The sequence below is a fragment of the Ursus maritimus genome, unplaced genomic scaffold (genome assembly GCF_017311325.1).
Source record: "Ursus maritimus isolate PB19 unplaced genomic scaffold, ASM1731132v1 scaffold_21, whole genome shotgun sequence".
Taxonomy (NCBI): domain Eukaryota; kingdom Metazoa; phylum Chordata; class Mammalia; order Carnivora; family Ursidae; genus Ursus; species Ursus maritimus.
Genome location: NW_024424564.1, coordinates 11401296 through 11420560, shown reverse-complemented (window position 1 = coordinate 11420560; position 19265 = coordinate 11401296). Strand labels below are relative to the sequence as shown.

Below are 19265 nucleotides of genomic sequence, written 5' to 3'. Positions count from 1 at the left end.
AGGAATAGTGGGGCCTAGGTTGGTATTTAAGTTCTGACTGAAAAGACATTAAAATTCATGAACCTGAGATAGTCTAGGTTCATGACAACAATGTAAGGGCTTCAAAGGATATGAATTCAAAGAGGAAAAGAGGAATGGGTGTATTCTTGGATATAACAATGAAGCTCCCATGTTTCTACCTCTTTTTAGATTAATACTTACAGGTGTAGTCTTTTCAAGACCTCTGGAGAAAACATGCCCAAGTACCCTTTTAAGATCTTACTCCAGGCTATCTAGTACTCTAAGGACAGAGGTTTAAACCCACTTCTACTGAAACCTCTGTAGGTCTTCTTGGTCACGATATGCTCACCTGTTCCACCTGAGGTGTGGAGATGAAAACTGATGTTATGATGTGATAAAGCACTTTAGAAAAAAATCAGTACAATTCTCTTTGATAAACTCAGGAAAAGTTTCTTTATGTGAATGTTGGGAGGACATACACTAGGACCACAAAAAACCACAAGTTTTCCCAGCTTTAATAGCTTCTATTAATAATATTAATATTATTAAAATGTTGAGACCAATTTTTTAGACAAAAACAAAACAGTCTGGGGGTGCCTGGCCAGCTCAGCTGGTAGAGCCATGTGACTCTTGATCTCAGGGTCATGGGTTCAAGCCCCACATGGGGCCTACTTTAGAACAAACACAAGAAAACAGGTTGTTTTATCAGCATTTCTTTGAAAACCCTTTTGCTCCTCTATGGAAATAAAATGTTTCTCCATTAAGGTATCAGAGATACCCTGCAAAAACTCAACCTACTGCTAGGCTTTCTCTCATTTCTTGGGCATTCTTTTATACAATGATGCATTAATAACCTCCAAATCTAAATACACCTTTAAACCATTAACTCAGTACACATCTATCCCTATTTCTACTCTTTCTCGAATCCATTTGCCAAAAACAAAAAATCCTAACTAAACAACCAACAATGCCTGTATCTAACCACATCCATCTTCAAGAAGGTATTACCTGTTAAAGCATCAAAGGTGCTTGAGAAGAAGCGTACCAAACAACTTTCAAAACAGGACTCTTTAAAACTTGAAGTAACAGAAACCACGATCATTTTGTCCTGTGTAAGAGATAGTACTTAGACTACACAAAATTAAATGAGTACTAAACTTTAAGATACTTTCACTAAACAAAATTAAACAGCTAGTAAAGGTTACATATGATTACAAACCAAGAGATTAACCTATGTTTATCACATCTGACTTGGACTTAACAAGATCATTATTTCATAAACATGTAAGGTCAATCATTAGTTAAGCCGAACAACTCCATACCGAGAGTATAATCATTTGCTTCCATTAAATTTAAAAAAAAGTACAAATCACTAAGATAAGAACAATTGTTCAAATTTTTATTTTGATGCACAGTATGAGAAATGAACTTTTAAATCAACAGAATTTTATGGAAAATGAAACAGCAAATAAATTAGACCCATGTTAAAACAGAAGGTCAGTTAAATGTCCAAACTTAAGGATGTAAGAGCCACAGATAAACTTCGATTCCACAGTCTTCTTTAAAAGGTCGAAGTCTTTCAAACACAACTCTGCCATGAACTAACTGGTCCAGAGCTCGACAGCACATGGGAATGTTTAACAGGGGTGGTGATCAGGGACACGTTTCCTGTAAGTATTACAAAACAAACACTTAAGAAAACACAATGGTAAAATTGAAAAGCATGATTATAACCAAAGGTTTATATTAAATACAAACACAGCTGAAATCCTAATTTTATCAAAACCATGACAGCCAATTCTTTATAACAAAGATGTTTCTCTACCTCATTACTAACATCCCTCAATTATTACTGTATTAGTAAGAAGGCAGTACAAAATCTGCGGAATGTGAAGATCTGTAAGTATTTAGCAACTCTCAACTTCTCATCCAAACAACCTATTTAACAAACACATATTCTCCAGAAAAAGGTTAATTCCTCTTTTCAACTAATGTATTAGGGCATTTTACTACATCAGTCAAAGACAAAGACAGTTTACTCTTAATCAGAAGTTGTAAAACGACAAGGCTTTGGGGCCTCTAGAAGAAAATCTCTGGATCACTATTCTAAATGAATGAAAACGATGCCAGTAGATAGGCTAGTGACAGGGTCAGGTAACTCACTAAAGTATGTCGAAGGCGCCTTTCACATACATCTTAGACGTTAAACTTTTATTCTCTGGTGAGAAAATAACGAATCCCTCAAGGAGGCACGGCAGGGGTACTAGAGAACTTTTTTACTTAATGCCTATGTAGTAAGCACTGCTTCTAGCGTCAAGTACAGATCCAAAGAGACCGTATAAAGAGAACGATCTTCCAAACCTGGAAGCTTAAGGGAATATGATTAAGGATGCTGAAAGATATCAACACAGAAAAAGTTCTCCAGCAGCTGTCATGGGGCAACCAATCTGGAAAACGAGTCCCCTGGAGATTAAGTAGAAAAGTCCCAAAGAGTCCTTCAGGAAGGTTGATTTAAACACAATTACTCATGTTTCCTTACTATAAATTACGAAGTACGTCTACTAAACTCAATAGACACTTAAACCACTAAAACACGGATATCGGATCAAATGAGGTATTTTAGTGTATCAAATGTGGTTGAGGGTGCCAAGTCACTGCAAAGATTCCTGAGGGTGGGTGTGGTTATGTGATCTTGCTGCCAAACCAGGAAACTGTACAGACCTCGGTTTCCTTTTGGTATCCTTCTGCTTAAAGACAGGAGAAAACAGAACCACACTCAACCATCTTTGCTGGCACAGTTTCCAAGAAACTTTCTCTCAACTTCTCCTTCCCACACCAATGTTCCATTCCAAAATATGACCGTTCCTCATTACCCTACCCTACTACCAGGGGCAGAGAATCTTCAGATTTTTCAGCCCAGTCCTCCCTCCATTACACCACAGTAGGTACAAATACCACTCCCCTTTTCTCTCCACATCCAAATCACTGTTTTCTCCTCTTTCCTTCTAATAATAAGAGGACAGCTGCCATTTACAGAAGCAAGCCACTGAAATGGGTGCTACCGGATTTTGCACAAAGAAAGTCCTCATAACACAGTCCATTTAAGGTGCAATCTCCTGATAGTGCTCCTCCTTCCCCCCTGTTCCCAGGGACGAACTCCCCTGTGCTCCCCGTGCTTCATCGAAAACCAAGCCCTCCTCTCATTCTCCCATTCCTTCTCACAGCTACTCAGTGGGCTGCTCCCTCTTCCGCATCCATCATCCCCTACAAGATCGCTCCCACATACAGCACTGTTCACAGTGAGACCCACGTCCTCTAACTCCCATCCCACTTCTCTGCTTCCATTCACAAGAGACTCCCCGAGAAGGCAGTTTATACACACTTCCTCCGATTCTTCTGTTCCTGGTCTCTGTCGCACCTACTTCAGATTTTTGCCCCCTCCACTCCACAAAACTGCTTGTCAAGAATACCAACGGCCTCTGTTGCTAAATCCAATCTTTAAGGTCAATTTTCAGTTTTTATCTTACTTGACCTATTTGTATCACTGTGGCAGTTGATCACTCCCCATCCCTGAACACTTTTGTTTGGCTTCTGAGACACACATTCCCTGGGTTTTCCTCCTACCTCAGTGGCACCCACACCCCCAACCTTTAAAATTCAAGTATTATGGAAAATTTCAAATGTACAGAAAAGCAGAGATTATATACAGAATCCCCATGTATCCATCACCCAGTTTTAATCATTACCCTTTATCCATACACTTCATGTTCCTTTTTAGTGTCCTCTAGCAGTCGCTCCGAATCTTTCTAAACTTATTACTCGAATCTCAAGCAGCCAGTGCCTATGAAACCCCTTCCCTTCCTTACCTACATTCCCTCTCTTGGGGACACAACCAATCTCATGGCTTTAAATACCAAATGTAGGCTGACAACTCCTAAATTTACAATTACAGAGCAAGCTTCTCTGCTTCAGCTTCAATTACCTAACTGCTTTCTCAATGGAAAGCTTGAATGTCCAACTCTGACACCCCCACCCTCCTTCTCAAAGTCTTCTGCATCTGAGATAAGAGAAGCTCTTTTCTCCCAACAAAAACCTTGGATTATCATTCATTCCCTTTCCCCCCACAACTTATATCCAAACCATAATCAAATTCTGCTGGCTCTACCTTCAAAATCTTTTATCAACCCCTTCTCACCACCCTTACCTCTATCTCCTGGTGCAAGCAACCATAGTCTCCCATCCCCCAACATTTTAATAACTACTAGTAACAAAATTAAAATTATTAACTGAATCTTCAAAAGTTAAGATTTTTCTGGCTACTTAACTATTTTTTGTTTGAATGAGTTTCTGAAAGTTTGACATCTTAGAAAAAATGATGAGGGGCCTGGGTGGCACAGTCGGGTAAGTGTCTGACTCTTGCTTTTGGCTCAGGTCATGATCTCAGGGTTGTTAAGATCAAGCCTTGCATAGAGCTCCGAGCTCAGCAAGGAGTCTGCTAGAATTTCTCTCTCCCTCTGCCCCTCCCTGTGCTCATGCTCTCTAAAATAAATAAATAAATCTTAAAAAAAAAAAAAAAAGCCAAAACAAATGAACAAAAAACCTGCTGAAATAGGAACATGTAAGAACTCTGCACACTATGAGCTTAAGATTATTTATATAAAAAAAGTGTACCCACGACAGAAAATGACTGGAGTGGATTCAGCCTGGTAAAAAGACATTCGTTCTTACCACTATAGCCCTCACCCCCATTCAATCAGGTTCTTGACCTTTCCAAGCGTGGCTCTTCATGTGACCTTTCAATTCTGAAAGCTCCCCCGTGTCATCCATACCTCTCTCCCCCTCAGCTTTTGACTTAAATCTTAGAGTTGTGACTATGTATTTTAAATAATGTGCATAATACCTTCAGCTAGGCAGAAATGCCTTTTTCCATCAACTACAATTACCAAATACACGTAATTATCTATTTTTTGCTTCCTACAAAATGTTTGTTAAAGTGCTACGATACCTTGGTGCTGCTTTAATAATGTTGTCCACACGAAGAATCACCTCTGCTGCTTCGGCTGCACTCAAAAGAACTTGTCGCTTCACTTGGAAACTTTCTGTTATACCCAGTACTGCCATATCTCCAACGGTACCTTCCTTCATATCTGAAAAAAGAAAGTATTTACTAAATAAACAATGGTTTTAATAGTGAAATTATCGAAGTATCTCTAATGACTTGTAACAAATAAAATTAATCCTGTTATAAAAAATGAGATCACAAGACTCAACTACTCAATTTAGTTAGAGCATTCTCATCAGCCTAACACTCAAGGAAAGCATTTTAGAAAATTAAAAGGTCAACTACTCATCATCTGTATTAATGGAGGACAATTAGCTCAGGTAATGGAAAGTGTACACAGAATACTCAATCACCTATCTTTATTACATACATATGTGTGTGTGTGTGTAGTGTGTATGTGTACATACGTATATAAAATCACTACAGAAAATGTGTTCATCACTAATTACCATGGATTCTTAAGAACTGGAAGAGAATTCAAAAGTCATCTACTTTTCCTCTTGTGAGAATCCTACTTCACTTTCTGACAGATCATTATTCATTAGCTCTCTCTTCTCTAGTGACACAATTATCTACCCTCTGTAACTATTCCTGCAATGTCCTGGACAGTTCATTGGGAAATTTTTCAATCTGAATTAAATCTATCCTTCTGGCCACTTATCTATGTAAAGATCTGCACTCAAGAGTATCTTATATCTGTGAGATTAGGATGTAATATTGATATTCTATAAAAATTTTAATAAAGTTTGTACTTATTTCAGAATATTAGTACTATTTATATATTTAAATCCTTCAGTCACCACATTGTAACTAAGTACAAGCCTTCTAACTATAGTTTCATACCCCTTATGGAAGAACAGTTCTGATAATTTTGAAAATATGAAGTTACATTCTCCTAGGATATACAATGGTTACTGAGGCAAGCACCACAGAAATCTTCTCTATGCTTTTAAGAATTCATCTTTAAAAAAAGAAAGAATTTGGTAAAGAATTACTCTTAATCACTTCATGATTCCAATCGCTTTCTTACCCAGTCCAGCAGTTGTATTGCCTTCACTATGGGCAGCTCGGAGCTGCGCCACCAGATCTGCACTGTCATAGCCTGCGTTATCAGCTATGATGGTTGGCAACTGGAACGTGAAAAAGACAAATGGTAAGTATTCTCCTATAAGAAAGTTGACTCAGTCCTAACTAGGACAGCTTTTTATAATTACGCCTTTAGAAACAATGTAAAATTGTTCCTTTTAATTACTGCTCATAAAAAAGATATGCTCCAGAATCAAATTTAAGTGGTGTGAACCAGCTCTTTTTCTTAAAGCCAAAAATTAGCAAACATGTCCGAGAGAGAAAAACGTATGCATTTAAAAAACCATCAATACTCACAAAATGTGTAAGTTCACATGTCTTTATCAACTTACCATTCTCAGGGCTTTAGCGTAAGACTCCATTGCAACAGCTTCTTTGCCTGGTGTTCTACTGGCAAGCTGTGTCACAGCATGAGCCATCAGCATCTCAGAACAGCCTGCAGATGAAAACGAAATTCCAATAAAATATGTTATCTCCCAACACAATGAATTACTGATTTCCCTTAGGACACATCAAACATTTTAAAATTAATTGCAAAAGCATTATATATAAACTTTCTAAAAATCATTAAAGCCAAAACCATTACTATACTTTAATAAAACATGTTCAATATTTTGAAAACGTTTACCTCCTCCATAAACTGTTCTAGTATCTTTCACAGTTTGGGCAAGAACACAAAGAGCATCATGCAAAGATCTTTCTGCTTCATCTAAAATCTGTTGAGTGGCACCACGAAGAACAATGGTACAAGCTTCACCTAAAGTTAAAAAATAATATTCTTAGGTCACAGTGAATACAAAAAATAAGAGTTTCCTTTCTATGATTTATGTAGATATCGGTTATGATTATCTGGTTTTAAAAGCTAACATGTCCTCTGCTGTTATACATTCTTTCTGCTAATTATCCATGTTCACAATAGTTCTAAGTTATCTAAAAATCACGTTGAATATACACTGTTCAGAAAGGCAAGGTGTTAACCTGGGTTTGACCTCAAGAGACTGAAATTAACCTGCATCCCATGCTTCTCACGAATTAAGACACATCATATTCTAGTAAATACAGTAACTATTTCTTTCAACTTCAACACAGCCTATCAAAGATTTAGGAACCTAAAACAGGATCTGCATAATCACTCACCAAGAGCTACGCCAGAAAAGTGGATGAGTTTATCTTCTCCAATCATGACTTCCTCAATAAGCTTGCAACTTCCAAGCTTCACTAGCTCTGGGTGGTCAAAGGTAGAGGCAATTTCACCACCTATGAACATAAACATGTTAACTAAATGTACAACATGTTTAAAATTTGTTTTCTAACAAGAACTAAGGAACAGAGAACATTAAGTTGACTGCTTACTATACACCAAGCACTCTGAAGCACTTCACATAAACTAATCTTTACAACAACCCTCATGAGAGAGGTTGTTGCTATCTGATACAGAAATAATAAAACTGAGGCAAAGAGATACTCTGTTTCTTATTCAAGGTTACATAGCTCAAACAAATATAGGGTGAAGCTGAGATTCAAATCCAAGTAGTCTTACACTTATATGTGCACACTGTGTAATACTATTTCTCAAAAGTTAAATTGGGACTTTTAACATTTACTTTTAAGTCTGAATTTAAATCCCAGATTCTCTTTTGAACCTAGTCTACAAGACCAGTACCCTTATGATCCAATTTCCCAAAACATGAGAAGTATTTGACTAGTTCTATGTCAACAGATGTAGACATTAGAAACTGCTTACAGGAGCACATGATACCTGCTAATCATCATGATAACTGAAGTCTCAGAAAGTCCCTATAAGGCCTAGAAAAAGGGGAAATGTATACTGAGAATTTCCCAGAGCAGACCTAATGAGGTGTCAAAAAAGTAAATTTATTTTGGGGCACTTGGGTGCCTCAGTCTGTTAAGCATCCGACTCTCGGTTTTGGCTCAGGTCATGATCTCAGGGTCGTGGGATCCAGTGGTGCATCAGGCTGGCACTCAGCGTGGAGTCGTCTTGACCCTCTCCCTCCCCCTCTGCAGCTCCTCCCATGCACCCTCTCTCAAATAAATAAAATCTTTTAAAACATAAAGCAAATTTATTTTATTCTTGTGTCTTATTTCTATTCCTATTTTCCCTACATCTTCCATGGTGTAAACTGAAAGGTTCAGCTATTTCCTTCCCTAGTTCTTATTTGCAAAAGTTCAGTTTCCATTTTAAAAGCCTTTTGTCTAATTTTTTACTCTCCTCTAATGAAGTAGATTCCCTCTACCATCATCAACCAACCCCTCTTTTCCTACTCCTTACTGCTAAGTCTGAATAATCAATACTTTATATCTGCTTTACAGAAAATTTATTAGAAGTACTCTTGTCTTCCCAACTCTACTGATTTATGCTCATCTGTATAGCTGAAGTTTTTTTTGACTTTTGATTGGCCTGAGACTGCTTTGTGTTCTAGATGTGACGCACAACAGATATTTGGGACCCCATACCCCCCAAATGAGACTAATTTCACTTAGGAGAATTTTCACTTATCCTAAATTCACTCACTTATCTACATTTGCCGACAAAATATTTCCAGACATTTACAAGAACAAATTTCACACATCTTGACAACACATAAGTTAAGGATGGAAGGCACCATGGGGTCAACTTTGCAGTGGGTTGTGCTTGGTGCAATGAATTTTCTTCTGAGTGTATGTGGCAATTTCATGTATCAAGTCCTTATGGTATCAACTTATCCCACGAAGGTGCTATCATTCACATTTACTTCTTATGTCATATCTTTAATTTTGTTGCCTTGAAGGAGGAATTACACCATAAATTTTATCACCTTAAGCATCAAGTATGTAATGGCTCTTAAAGAACTTTATTTAAAATAAGGAAACCCACTTCAAAGTAATTAATGAAAGAAAAATGTCTCTTTTTAGGTCAGAAGACTACGCTTCTCAAAATATTAAAAGTGGATTAAGAAGTTCTGAGATGAAACCAATTCTACCCCCTTTACATTAGTATACTTTTATTTCTAATACCCATGGCACTTGAAAACTGAATTCAACATTCCTAGTGGCTTTTATCTCAAACCCCTCTCCTTAATTCTCATTGCAAGATCTCAAACCAACTTCCCAACCCATTCATTCATTTTCAAAGGCCTGAAAATTAGAGGATAAAGGCTGCAAAACTTAGTCTTTCAAGGGCTACTTAGCAGTTACTTTGAAAACTATTACTACAATAAAAAGTCAACAAGCTGCATGCTATGTCATTTTGATGTAGACATTACCTTAATTATAAACACATTTTTATTCCACACAACTGGGATTATGAAACTCATAGCTCTATTAAAGGGTATTATAGTATACTAACTTTTCATTATTCATTGCTGGATTGTTTCACACTTATTTCAACATTACTTCAATTTTTTAAAAAGATTTACTTGGGGGAGAGAGACAGAGTGTGCACACGAGCACAAGCACACAAGCAGGAGTGGCAGGTAGAGGGTAGAGGGAGAAGCAGGCACCCTGCTGAGCAGAGAGCTGGATGTGGGGCTCAATCCCAGGACTCAGGTTCATGACCTGAGCTAAAGGCAGATGCTTAATCGACTGAGCCACCCAGGCGCGCCCCATTACTTCCACAAATTTTAAAAAATAAACAAAACAACATTTAAGCACTTGACCCACTCTCTGACATATAGTTAAGTGTTCAACAAAGGTTACCATCATAACTTACTACCACAAAGGGCACAAAGCATTCGACTACTCAGCACTAGAAATAAACAAATGAGGGGTGCCTGGGTGGCTCAGTCCGTTAAACATCTGCTTTTGGCTCAGGTCATGATGTCAGGATCCTGGGATCAAGCCCTGTGTCAGGTTCCCTGCTCAGTGGGGAGTCTGCTTCTGCTACTCCCTACCCCCATGCTAATAAATAAAATCTTTAAAAAAGAAGAAAGAAATGAATAAACTAGATAAAACTAAAAGAGTCCTTTTTTAAGCTTTAGTTTCTTCAGACAAGGGGTAGAACGTTAGTCCTGTGGGTTTGTGAGAAAAGATGTAATATCTTTAAAACAATGTAACAAAAAGGTATTTATAACCCATGGCAAACATGGCAGATAATTTGGTATCCAAGGATGTTAAACCTATACAATCAGATTTCAGAATATTTATGTTCTAAGCCCCTTAAAAGTATTTCTTTGTATTCTCAGAAGTTACATATCTAACATTCAATAAATCCAAGAGTGATTAGTGTTAGAAATTAATGCCTTTTTCGCCATACCTGTGACAAGAGCTAGGCGTTCCACACCTGCAAAATCTGCATGTTCAATCGCCATAACACCAGCAGCGCCAAAGAGCTGTTCAGGATAATTATAAATTAACTGCCTATAAATAAAATAAAAATGTTGTTCAAAATTGTTATTTCCCAAGTCTAAAATACATCAGACTAAAAAACATGGAAACATTTTTACCAAAATACAAATTAGAAATACCATATACAGTAATTCATAAATTACACAACGTAGGGCATCCATGCTAGCAATGCAAACAGGTCATTTTTTATATTGCTATTGATAGGATAAACTGAATCATAATTCTGAACAGCAATGCACCAGAAATGCATGAAAAACTGTATCAATGTTCACATGCTTTAATTCCACTCCTGAGGCTCTACAGCAAGAAAATGAATTCGGATGTTAAAAATCTTTAATGAAGGTATGTATAAAAATTTTTACAGAGAACAGCAAAACCTGCCAATGACTTCAATGTCCACTAAGAGTGTTTGTGTAAATCACAATTTACCAATTATGAAAACTAATTTTAAGTAAGAATTTATACTGTTAGGTTTAAAAAAAAAAAAGGCAAGTTACAAAAGTTTATAGCATGTGTTCCCAGCTAAGTGAAAAACTGAAACTTGGAACACCACACACACATACATACGCAAGTCGGCTTCATGAAAGAATAAATTTCAGGAAAGTTAAACCTCAGATTCTGTTTCTTCTTTATACTTTTCTATTTTCCAAAATTAGCAGAAGTTATTTTTTAGTAGGAGTAAAAAGGACATGTTTAAAAGTTTGGAACTTTAAAAAAGGCCAAGTATTTTTTTAAATTCAGTATAAGGGACCCCAGGATCGCTCAGTTAAGCCTCCAACTCTTGATTTCAGCTCAGGTCATGATCTCAGGATCGTGGGATCAAGCCCCATATTGGGCTCTGCACTGGGCATGCAGCCTGCTTAGGATCCTTTCTCCCCCTTTGCCCCTCCCCACAAATATTTGATTTTTCATCAAATACTGTCTGTCAAAATATTTTCACCATTTAAAAAACCCAAAACATCTAAGGGAAAATTGGACACAAAGGCCCTGAGGTGGGAATGAGCAAACAGTTCAAAGCAGTGGGTTCAGGCCCCCTGATCCTGGAGGGGAATAGTGGACTTCTTGCCAAAACTTCAGCCTGAGCTTCTGGAGCAAAAGGGGGACACGGTGAGTACGAGACTCCTCTGCTACCCACTCTAGACCCTGCTATGAGGTGGCACGCACTGGCCAGAGAGCAATGGAAGAAAGCTGTGAGCCCAGAGTGTCTGCCACCTGGACACTGATTCCATGTTTATGCTGCCTCATGCCACTGGCGTGGGTAAGATTCATGACTTTTTATAGAGCCTTTCCTAGTTTTACTGAAAAAATTTTTCCACTGCCTTTGAAAAAAGATACCATAAACACTTTAGATACTAACAATTAAGAATACATGGGAAAAGTTTACCCATACTTTTCCATACAAATTAAAGCCCTAAAACTGTTACTTTTCATCTCTTCATTCTTTTTTATTCCATTGCTACTAGCTTTTACTACTTCAAAGTCCCATCGTTTATTATGAAACTGAAGCTCTCCACCAAATACATGTACATTATAGGCCAAAACTAAAATGTAACTGCAGATCAGAGAACTGTTGTGACTATAAAAAGGTTTATTAGTAAAGTATACTAACATAAAACATCACTAAAATTGTGATGCCAATGCCCTGCTGTGAAATTCTAACTGTATTTGGAAAAAACACCAGTTCCTAAACAAGTCACTAATTCAATATGAAGTATTTGCATATGTCTTTGTAGACAAATATCATTAGATTATTACAAATATTGTTAGCAAAAGCACATACACACCTGTTAATAAAGCAGTTTATCCCATGCTTAAGAATACGTTCAACTTTCTCCTTCATTTTTTCCTTTTCAGCATGTTCTATTTCGGCAACCTTTGCTGTAGAATCAACTCTTACCCTGGAACCAAATATCTAAAACAAAGGAAAGCATAAAAATAGCATCGCTTTCATTACTCGAGTCCCACAGCATATTTTTATGAAAATAAGCTAAAATTACATATTTGAATACATTCATATATATTCTAGGTTTTTTTAGTGCAACTGAATTAGAATTCCAAGAAATGTAGTTAACATACCTTTATTTTGTCTGTATCCATACCAGTATTTGCAATGAGAATTTTAGCGTTTTCAATTCTCTTTGGTTGGTTTACTCCAATTTTTTTATCCAACAGAAAACCTACAACACAGAGTATTGTAGTAAATACTTCAAAGCTATACTGATAAATCTTTACGTCTGCTTTATCTTTCAAAGAATGCATTTAAGTCCAATTCACAAAGCTACTAGAACTTAGAAAGCATTCCACTAAAGCAAGTGATCATAAAAATCAATTTAGCAGTGGAAATGTAAGGGCACAACACAAATCTTAAAAGTTTCAAAATACTGTGTTTATTCTTGTTTCATATATATACAAAATATGCAGGTGTGGATTATAATATAAAGCTAGTAAGTCCACTTTCATTAGCTTAAAACCAACACAACAGAAAAACTGTGACGATTCAGGAAAACAAGGTATTGCTAGAGATTACTGAATTTTTTAAAGAACTGAGGCTGGTGATAAAATGAAAAAAAAACAAAAACCAAAAAAACAAAAAAAAACCCCACACAAAAAACCACGTATAATGGAGTCAGATAAACCTAACCCGCATCACGCCCATGCTGCTTACAGGCTATGCGTACAACCTTGGACAAATTAACCTCAGCTACTCATCTGTAAAACAAGAGTTATCACCACTGGCACAGCACTAGTTTCCAGCCAATGGGCCTGTGATTTGGAACTCTCTCTCCAGGTTTCTTTTAGATGCACGTATAACTTTTACCTTTTTAAGACATGATCATCTTGGGTTTTCTGCCCTATTCAGATGAATTAGGTTCATCATGAGGAATAAATAAGATTTTAAGTAAAATTCCCATTAGTATGCTTGCGCAGAACATTCAAGAATGGTAGCTATCCTTCTTTTCATTATCTTTCCCTACCACTAGCCCCTATTAGAAATGCTACACAGTCCTTGCATATAAAATCAACAAAGAATATTTTTAGAATTGTTACTCCTTTGAAATAGACACAAATGGGGCGCCTGGGTGGTTCAGTATGCCTTTAGCTCAGGTCATGATCTAGGGGTCCTGGGATCGAGCCCCACATCAGTGGGGAGTCTGCTTCTCCCTCTTCATCTGCCCCTTCCCCCTGCTTGTGCTCCTCCTCCTCTCTTCTCTCAAATAAATAAATCTTACCAAAAAAAAAAAAAAACACGACTACAGCAAAACCTGGAGTACAAATCACTGGTAAAGCACAACTTGTTCCTATTTCTCCTCTATAGAAGAGAATGCTTACACATTCCTCACCATAAGACATTTTGTAAATACCATGTAGATGTTTTGAAAAGTTCATACTCTAAGAACAAAACACACTATTACTAAGGAAATAGCAGTTGCTAAGACTTACTACTTTTTAAGAACACCAAGAACTATGGGGCGCCTGGGTGGCGCAGTCATTAAGCATCTGCCTTTGGCTCAGGGTATGATCCCAGCTTTCTGGGATCGAGCCCCACGTCAGGCTCCTCTGCTAGGAGCCTGCTTCTTCCTCTCCCACTCCCCCTGCTTGTGTTCCCTCTCTCGCTGGCTGTCTCTATCAAATAAATAAATAAAATCTTTAAAAAAAAAAAAAAGAACACCAAGAACTATGACCTCAACACCAACCAATTAAATATGACTTACAAACACTCTTCCTAGAAAAAGTGCCATTTGAGAATAGCTGACTTTCACTAAAACTACAATTTCTCTTTATTAGAGATTGCAAGAACTTCAAGGTATAAAATAAAACCTAGAGATTATCAAAGAAATGCTGGGATAGTGTGAAATGAAGCATACAGTAAGTATAATGAATGGATTAAAAAGACAAAAATGGTTGTAATATGATTTGTATTCTTAAAGACAAATTTTCTGGCTTTGTAAAGTGTCAAGTCCTGACCAGCTAAAAAATAGGATTCACTATTTAACCCTCCACATCTGATCAAAGCTTGTTTTCCCATATTCAACATATACATACCTTCATCTAAATAGGAATCTGCCAGACTTCCGCCTAGCTTCTTGATGACGTGAATTGCCTCCAGATTACCAGAGCCCTTCAGTCTGAGAACAGCTTCTACAGCTAACTGAGTGAAGTGGTCTTTGTGATGAGTAAGTAGTTTTGAGGATAATGTTGTTCCCGCAATGTTCATTAAATCTTGACGGAATTTAACTTCGTCAGAACTAGAAGAAAAAAAAGACTCATGCCAGTTTTTAAAATGCTTCTTCAAAGACATCAATCCTATTTTTCTTTTCAAAATTTATCCAAATACTTGTCAACAGATAATTTCACCGTAGCTGGGGCTCTCAGCCACAGCAAAAGAATTAAAGTTCACCACTAATCAAGAAATGCAAAATTAAAGGACACTATTTTCCTCACCAATCTGGCAAAACATCCAAAAAGAAACACAAGTAAACAAAAGAATACCAAGTGCTTCAAGAACATGGATAAAAAGGAATTGCTATACAGATATTAGGAGTGAAAACTAATAAAGGTTTTCTAGAGGATTACTTTTAAATAAAAATGCATTAAAATATACATATACATTTGGACCCAACAATTATACTTCTTGAAACATTTTTCTAAGTAAGAAGTCTGTCACAACTATTATTACAAATCTAACTTATCAAAACAGATCTCTAACTATACATAGGTAAATTACACTACAAATAACCAAATGCATACCCTCTACTAACTATTGCAGAAAATATCAACACCCAGAAATATGCTTATTAATCAACTAAGTTAGAATGACTACACAATGATTCTATTTGCTTTTTTTCCTGGGATTTTTACATGCGAAAAACTGGAAACCCAACTGCATCTGGAGTGTAATGTGGGGGTTTGTTTTGTTATCCGGGCAGGATAAGGCAATAGGGTCATGTTTGTGTATGCTTTTCACTGTTTTCCAGACTTCCTGCATTGAACGTATTTTGAAAAGAATGTTAAATGTTTAAAACAGTATTATTTTGGTATACCAACCCATGATCAACTGCAGAATTCAACAGAGCCTGTCTTGCCGCCTTTGTGGCTTCTCTCCAACCCGCAATGATGGTCTGTGGGTGAATCTTTTTTGCAATCAAAGATTCTGCTTCCTATTAATAAATAGTGGAAAACATTCACCAATAAAAAACACATAAAAAGGATCTAATTCTGATACAAGAGCAAAAAAACAAAAAAAAAATGAGGTTAAGGTTGCTCAGATACTCTTACCCTTAATAATTCTGCAGCTAAGACAGTAACAGAAGTAGTGCCATCACCAACTTCATCATCTTGAACCCTTGACATATCTAGAAAGAAGCTAGTTAGTAACTCATTTATATTTGATATAAATGCATTTTAAATTACTTCTCCACAGCTTACCTAATTCTCTAAATATATCCACTACCAACCTGAATCTCACTTATCTATGTTTCCTCACCTGACAAACTCTCTGGAACTTCTCATCTTAAATGTTTTATTATTAATAATTGCATGGCACTCCAGAAGCTTATAGTTTAATAATGATAATGATTAAAAAGGACATTAATTGAAAGTAGTCCACAAAGCTTATTTAAAAATGTGTTTCAAAATGTTAATGAAACCTTATTATTTTCAGACTCACCAACTAAAACTTTAGCTGCTGGATTGTCCACACCGATGTTTTTTAGAATAGTTGCACCATCATTGGTTACCATAAGAGAGGCATCTCGTCCACTGCTTAACAGAATTTTATCCTAAAAGGAATATATTTGATTTAAGTTAGGATATAAATACATCTGGAAGAATGCATGGGTCAAACCATACTCTCATATACTGCTAATGTGTAAATACTCTGGATAGCAATTTGGCAGTATCCATCCAGATTTTTTCAGTGCATATACTCCATAAGCAAACCCTGTTGTCTGCCCCCAAAAACAGGGAACAGGGAGACATTAACAAGGTTGTTTCAGCACTGTAATAGAGAAAACAGTGGAAACAAAGTGTCCATCAATTCGGTAATAAATATAAAATATAAGTATCTACACTGAAAGGGATTTTAAAAAGCAACCCTCAGAAAGAATACACACAAATAATTACAATAAAAACAAAATATATATAACAAAACACATAATACATAAAATGCACATAAATCTACATAAAAACAAATACTGGGAAGACTTACATCCAAATATAACTACGGTTGTCACTAGGGAAGGGATTGAGGATGGTGATCCAGGAGGGCTTTAGCTGTAGGAGTACTGTTTTGATTTTTAGAAAGGAGGACATATCCAGGTCTTACATATACAAGAGTTAACTTTCAAAGCTTAAAAAGCATCCCAGAAGAGTGAGCTAACTACATTCCCAACAACGGCTCTAAAGCAATATCAAAACATAAAGATTCCTTGTTTTTCTTACCATGCCCTTAGGTCCTAGTGTGCTCTTTACCAAGTCTCCAATAGCGATGGCACCAATAAAAGAAGACTGGAATAAAAATCAGAAATTAAAAGTAAAAATCAGTTTTACAGTCTTAAAATTCCTAAAGTACAACTGGATCTTTAAAAGAATGGGAGAACAAGGCTTACCAGCCGAGCAGTCTCTGCTCTCTCTTCATCAGCTCCAGCCTTGAAGATATTAACAGGTGCGAGGGAAAGGGACGCCTAAAATAGAGAACAGTGATCAGTCTGAATACCAATATTTAACACGTATACCTAGATGCATTCCGCCAGAAATACATGTACATATTTAAGAGAAAATTAATTTACAGCATAGCGTACTTTTTCAAACAAATGATCTCCATCACCGGAGCGGTCATTTACTTAGGGGGAGTGAGGGACTTACACAACCTGTGTAGGGGAGTTTGCCTTTGGGGTCTACAAGTGGTCTACGAGTAAAAATTATACACCAAAAAGAATAGCTGTTAAATATGGCAAGACTTAAGATGACTCTAAGGATAAGGCAGGCAAGGGTTGCAGGCCACTCGCGCAACAACCGTCAAGGCGGACTAGGCAACGCGGCCGAATCGCCTCCATCTTCACCCTCCACCCCTTCCAGCCCCGCTGCTCCAGGCTCCGCCCCCAGGCGGAGGGCGGGGCCTGTCGCACCGACCCGCCCGGGGCACTAGAAATTTCTTCGCTCGGGTTGACCCCCGGGCCTCGGGTTCTGAGACTATGTAGAGGCCGAGTTAGCACCAGACGCTGGCATGGAGGCCCTAACCTCCCGGTTAAGTATGGAGGGCTTCGCCGGCGGGCCCGGCGCAGGCCGCACGCCGCGCCCCGCGCCATGTGCTGCGGTCTCTGGGGACAGACATGAGGAGACCGCGGCCATGGGAAGACAGAAGGGGCAGCGGGCGGCAGGGCGCGGCGGGACGCGACAGGGTTTGGGCAGGGTCGACGGGGCCGGACTCACCATGGTTCCGACGAGTTCGGCACACAAGCTAATCCCTCAGCTCACGCCCGGGACCAGAGGGAAGAGAAGCCGGAAATGACGGCACACGCTCTACTGCAGGGGGCGGAGCCCCGGCAGGCGCGCAGCTCCGGCCTGGCACCGCCCTCTGGGGAAGGGAGGGGGTGCCAGTTTTGAGTGCAGGAGCGCGGTCAGAAATGCAGCTCGTCATACTGAGGGGCGGGGCTTTGACTCGCGCTCCGCCCTCTGCGGCACCACCGGCTCGGGACCAGGGAGGGAAGGATCTGACGTGTTGGGTAGAGCCGGGCAAACTGGGAATGGAACCCCCGAAGAACAAAAGGGACGCCGCGATGCGGGCGTTGCTATAGCAACGGAGTTCCTACTCGCATGTTTAATTTTTCTTAAATTTAATCTTTAAAAATGTGCCTTAAAATACCACATAATACACAGCTTAAAGTGTTACATACTAATAACGAAAAACAATTCACCAACCTCAGCACTTCCTTCCCCAGAAGCAAGCACATTCAGCTTTTTCAGTTTGTGTGGGAGTGTTGGGGTTACCATTTTATTATTAAATATTTTTATTGCTATTTTAATTTTAAACGTTATTTATTGAGTTACGAGGAAGACTTACATTCCTTTCGTTGAATTTTAAAAAGCTGTTTTAGATTGGACGTTGACTGTCCCGGATAAAGTCTTGTGAACTCTGATGGAGACATTTTATCTTTGCCCTGTTCGCTCATTTTCACGTCTCACATTTCACTCGTTCTTTTCCCCTCCACTAGTAGAGATGACTAATATATTTTTACATAGTGTGTTGATAGAGACCAAGATTGATTCCAAATATTTCAGTTTATTAAAACAATTTTCTACTTAACTCTTTAAGTTGTCCGCATAGGACAGTTAAAGTGTTTGTGCTTTAAAAAAATCTATTAGTTTTCTATCATCTACTGATACTTTTCTCTCCCTTTTTGAGTAATTGATCACGTAGCAAGTGCTTGGACTTACCAGCAATTGTTATTAACATTGGAAGATGTTTTCAATTTTTAATTGTTTTTACCCTTCAGATACACTTTAAGAGGGTTACTTTACCTCAGGGGTTGACAAACTATGGGGAGGGAACCAAATCCAACCTCCCACCTATTTTTTTATGGCTAGAGAGTTAAGAATGTGTTTTACATTTTTTAATGATTGGGGCAAAAAAAGGCAGCTATTTCGTGATACATTAAAATAATATGGAATTTGTATTTTGGTGTCCATAAAGCTCAGTTGGAACATAAGCATACCCATTTTGTTTAATATATATATATTTTTAAAGTTTGTTTTTTGTTGTTTTTTTTTTAGT

General features: G+C 37.8%; 1 protein-coding gene across 1 annotated transcript; it reads right to left on the bottom strand.

Moving 5' to 3' along the window:
• Positions 1–1382: 1382 nt before the first annotated feature.
• Positions 1383–18062, bottom strand: CCT2 (chaperonin containing TCP1 subunit 2). The gene is made up of 16 exons (XM_008684281.2): positions 17924–18062; positions 17101–17175; positions 16934–16999; positions 16161–16272; positions 15770–15846; positions 15539–15651; positions 14537–14739; positions 12569–12669; positions 12277–12404; positions 10401–10504; positions 7286–7405; positions 6777–6905; positions 6481–6584; positions 6093–6192; positions 5006–5147; positions 1383–1668 (listed from the first exon to the last, which is right to left on the bottom strand). Exons 1-16 carry the CDS (start codon positions 17924–17926, stop codon positions 1638–1640), a joined length of 1608 nt encoding a protein of 535 aa, XP_008682503.1. The 5' UTR covers positions 17927–18062; the 3' UTR covers positions 1383–1637.
• Positions 18063–19265: the final 1203 nt, after the last annotated feature.